The sequence below is a fragment of the Pundamilia nyererei genome, unplaced genomic scaffold (assembly GCF_000239375.1).
Source record: "Pundamilia nyererei isolate P.nyererei 1_Seehausen unplaced genomic scaffold, PunNye1.0 scaffold00236, whole genome shotgun sequence".
NCBI lineage: Eukaryota > Metazoa > Chordata > Actinopteri > Cichliformes > Cichlidae > Pundamilia > Pundamilia nyererei.
The window spans coordinates 862,566-865,311 of NW_005187637.1; the positions used below are offsets into that span (position 1 = coordinate 862,566).

General features: G+C 42.1%; 1 protein-coding gene and 1 pseudogene across 1 annotated transcript in view; one reads left to right on the plus strand and one right to left on the minus strand.

Moving 5' to 3' along the window:
- Positions 1 to 371, minus strand: part of LOC102192359 (cytosolic sulfotransferase 3-like) — a 5,010-nt gene extending 4,639 nt beyond the window's left edge. The window contains exon 1 of the mRNA XM_013914894.1: positions 222 to 371. Coding sequence (XP_013770348.1) covers positions 222 to 371 — 150 coding nt within the window. The remainder of the gene's footprint in view (positions 1 to 221) is intronic.
- Positions 372 to 1,851: 1,480 nt separating this feature from the next.
- LOC102192657 (cytosolic sulfotransferase 3-like) overlaps positions 1,852 to 2,746 on the plus strand; it is a 6,243-nt pseudogene continuing 5,348 nt past the window's right edge.

Genomic DNA, 2,746 nt, shown 5'->3' on the forward strand with positions numbered 1-2,746 from the left:
TAGATGCATATTGTTCAGTGGGATACCAAACTATGAAGATATAAGCTCCATAACCCAAATTAAGACACTCAGCATCATTTTTGTATTTTTCAGGTTACACTGAACTCGTGCATGTATACCGTTTAGTGGGAATCCTATGAACTCAGACACCAACATTAAAATTATTTTTTAACAAAAAAAGTTATTTTATAATTAGATAAGCTCCACACTCTTGCACACACCACATCAGTACCTGCTTTAGGGTACGTAGAGATAAGAATATCATCTGGTCTTGCTTTGAAGTCCTGTACGTTGTCCCAGTTGTCAGTGATGACGTTGGTCATGGAGACTCCATGGAAGTCAAACATTTCTGGTCGAAGCGGCACCTCCATCTGTGAGAATGACTTGTTTTAAAAGTCTCTCATGTTTTCTCTAGACCTAAAAACGAATGACCAAAATGGCAAACTGGATGTTTCATGACGGTTAAAGGCTGTGATTCAGTTTGTAAGTACAGATTTCATAGGGCACCCTCTTTTGGTCACACCTGCTGTCCTGTTGTCAGGGTTTAAGGCAGGTTGACCGGTAGCTCATCTTGTCATTTTTGTTTGGTATTTTAGTGTTGCTGGTCTGATCCTGCACACCTAATCAATCCTACAGTTTGTATACCCAGTACCCTTATACCTTTGCAACTGTGGTGTGTTCACCTTCCAGCATTCATGTTTTTACTAAGTAGTAACAGTAAGTATACTTAGTGTTCCATCAGTAATGCCCAACAACCACTCTACTTCCTCCACAAACTGAGGAAACCAAGAGCCTCAAACCCCATTACGAGCACCTTCTACAGAGGCACCGTTGAGAGTATCCTCACCAGCTGCATCACTGTGTGGTATGGCTCCCTTCTGAAAAAGTTACAATGAGTAGTGAGAGCAGCAGAGAGGATCATGGGCAATTCTCTTTCTTCCCTTCAGGACATCTACCGCATCCGCCTCACCCGAGAAGCTGTCAGGTGCATTACTGGTGACTCCACCATCCGTCCAACAGTTTCTTCAGTTTGCTGCCATCAGGAAAGAGACTGAAGACCCTCTGGGCTAGAACCAGCAGACTGAGAGACAGCTTCGTCCATCAGGCTGTCAGGATGCTGAATTCTCTCCCTGCTCTGTCCCTCTCCACTCTCACACACAGAACTACAGACCTGCATCCACCTCTCCCCTCTTAACCCTGCCCACCTCCCAGACCAAAACTCTCAACCTCCACCATCGCCCCTCACTGACTCCCCCACCCCACTTGCACACGAACTCTTGCCCACAAGCACTCTGACTGTGCTGGACACTGTTTTGTATTGTATTGTGTCGTACATAAGACTTATTTTAATCTTTATATTGTTTTAGTGTACACCGAGGGCTGTGGGAGCATTGAAACTTCAAATTCCTGTGTATGACCTGTGCATATGGTTTTTGACAATAAAGCTGACTTTGATGTAAATTTTTAGAAATGTAGTTCAAAGTTCATTTGAATTGCTTCATTCAAGTAAGTGCAAAAACAGTCAGCTGCCAGTACGAAAAGGATGACTAATTACGACATGTGCACTGCAGCGTTGGTAGAATCTGTAAACACCAAAATTACAACATTTCACCTCCACCACACTGATTCAGACACACAGTAACATTTGTATTTTAAACAGAACATGTTTAATTCCTTTACAAATGTTTGTAAAGTAAAAACACAGCAGATTGTTGGTAACACAAGATTATGAAGCTTACTTACCTTCTAGGATCACTCCTACCAACTGACATACACTTGAAGTTGTGAACAAGGGATTTAAGCCACAGATTTAATCATTAATTCCAGCAATAACACTGACCTAAAGTGGACGAGTTAAATATTTACTCAGTAAAACTTGCCCAAACGTTGGGAGCATAAAGTTAGAAAAATGTGACATCATTTAAATCACAAACTCCAACATTAGCAGCATGTTTACATTCATTCACCTTCCTCCAACGTCCTCACACTACTTGTGCTCACCTGCAAATACAAAAATACGAGTACTTCGGTTCAGCATAACTGCTCTCTGTAGGCTGTCCGTGCACTAAAACACTAGTGATGTGCGGCACTAAAACACTAGTGATGTGCGGATCGATCCTGAAATATCGATTCCTCCGATACCAATCATTTATGTTCTAGAATTGATTCTCACATTAAAATATCGATATTTTAGTAATTTAGAGTAAATTTGTAGTTTATCATTAACAGGAACACAGTGGAAAGTAACTATAACATTCGGATTTGTCTCGCAGCCCCTTGGCGTGCGCACTCACAACAATGGCTGAGCGTAATTGAAGTCATGTGTGGATTTATTTTACCTCCACAAACAGCTAAGACGTGGTTTGCGATACATGTGGCAAAAAAGTGCTCCAAGAGCGTGTTGTGGCCATAGGGAGACATTCAAAAGGGCTGTTGGGGGGGTTTAAATACATTTTACAGGGTTTATTTATCGGATAAAATACGTTAAATGTCACCGCTATTATTGGCAGGCCCGGAAATAGCGGGGGTGTCCAAATTCAGAGGCTGCTTCCACCTGAGGACCCACATCACAGGCTCCCTCGGTGGAGTGAAACTCTGCTGTCTGCTCCTTGCTATCTAAAATATAACCGGGCACTGACGTAAACTCTCGACCATCTCACACTTCTGTTTAATCATTTTCTGTTTGACATTTATTCAGCTGTGTGAAAACCCCAGAGGAACCCTCTCGAGGGATTAATAAAGTTAA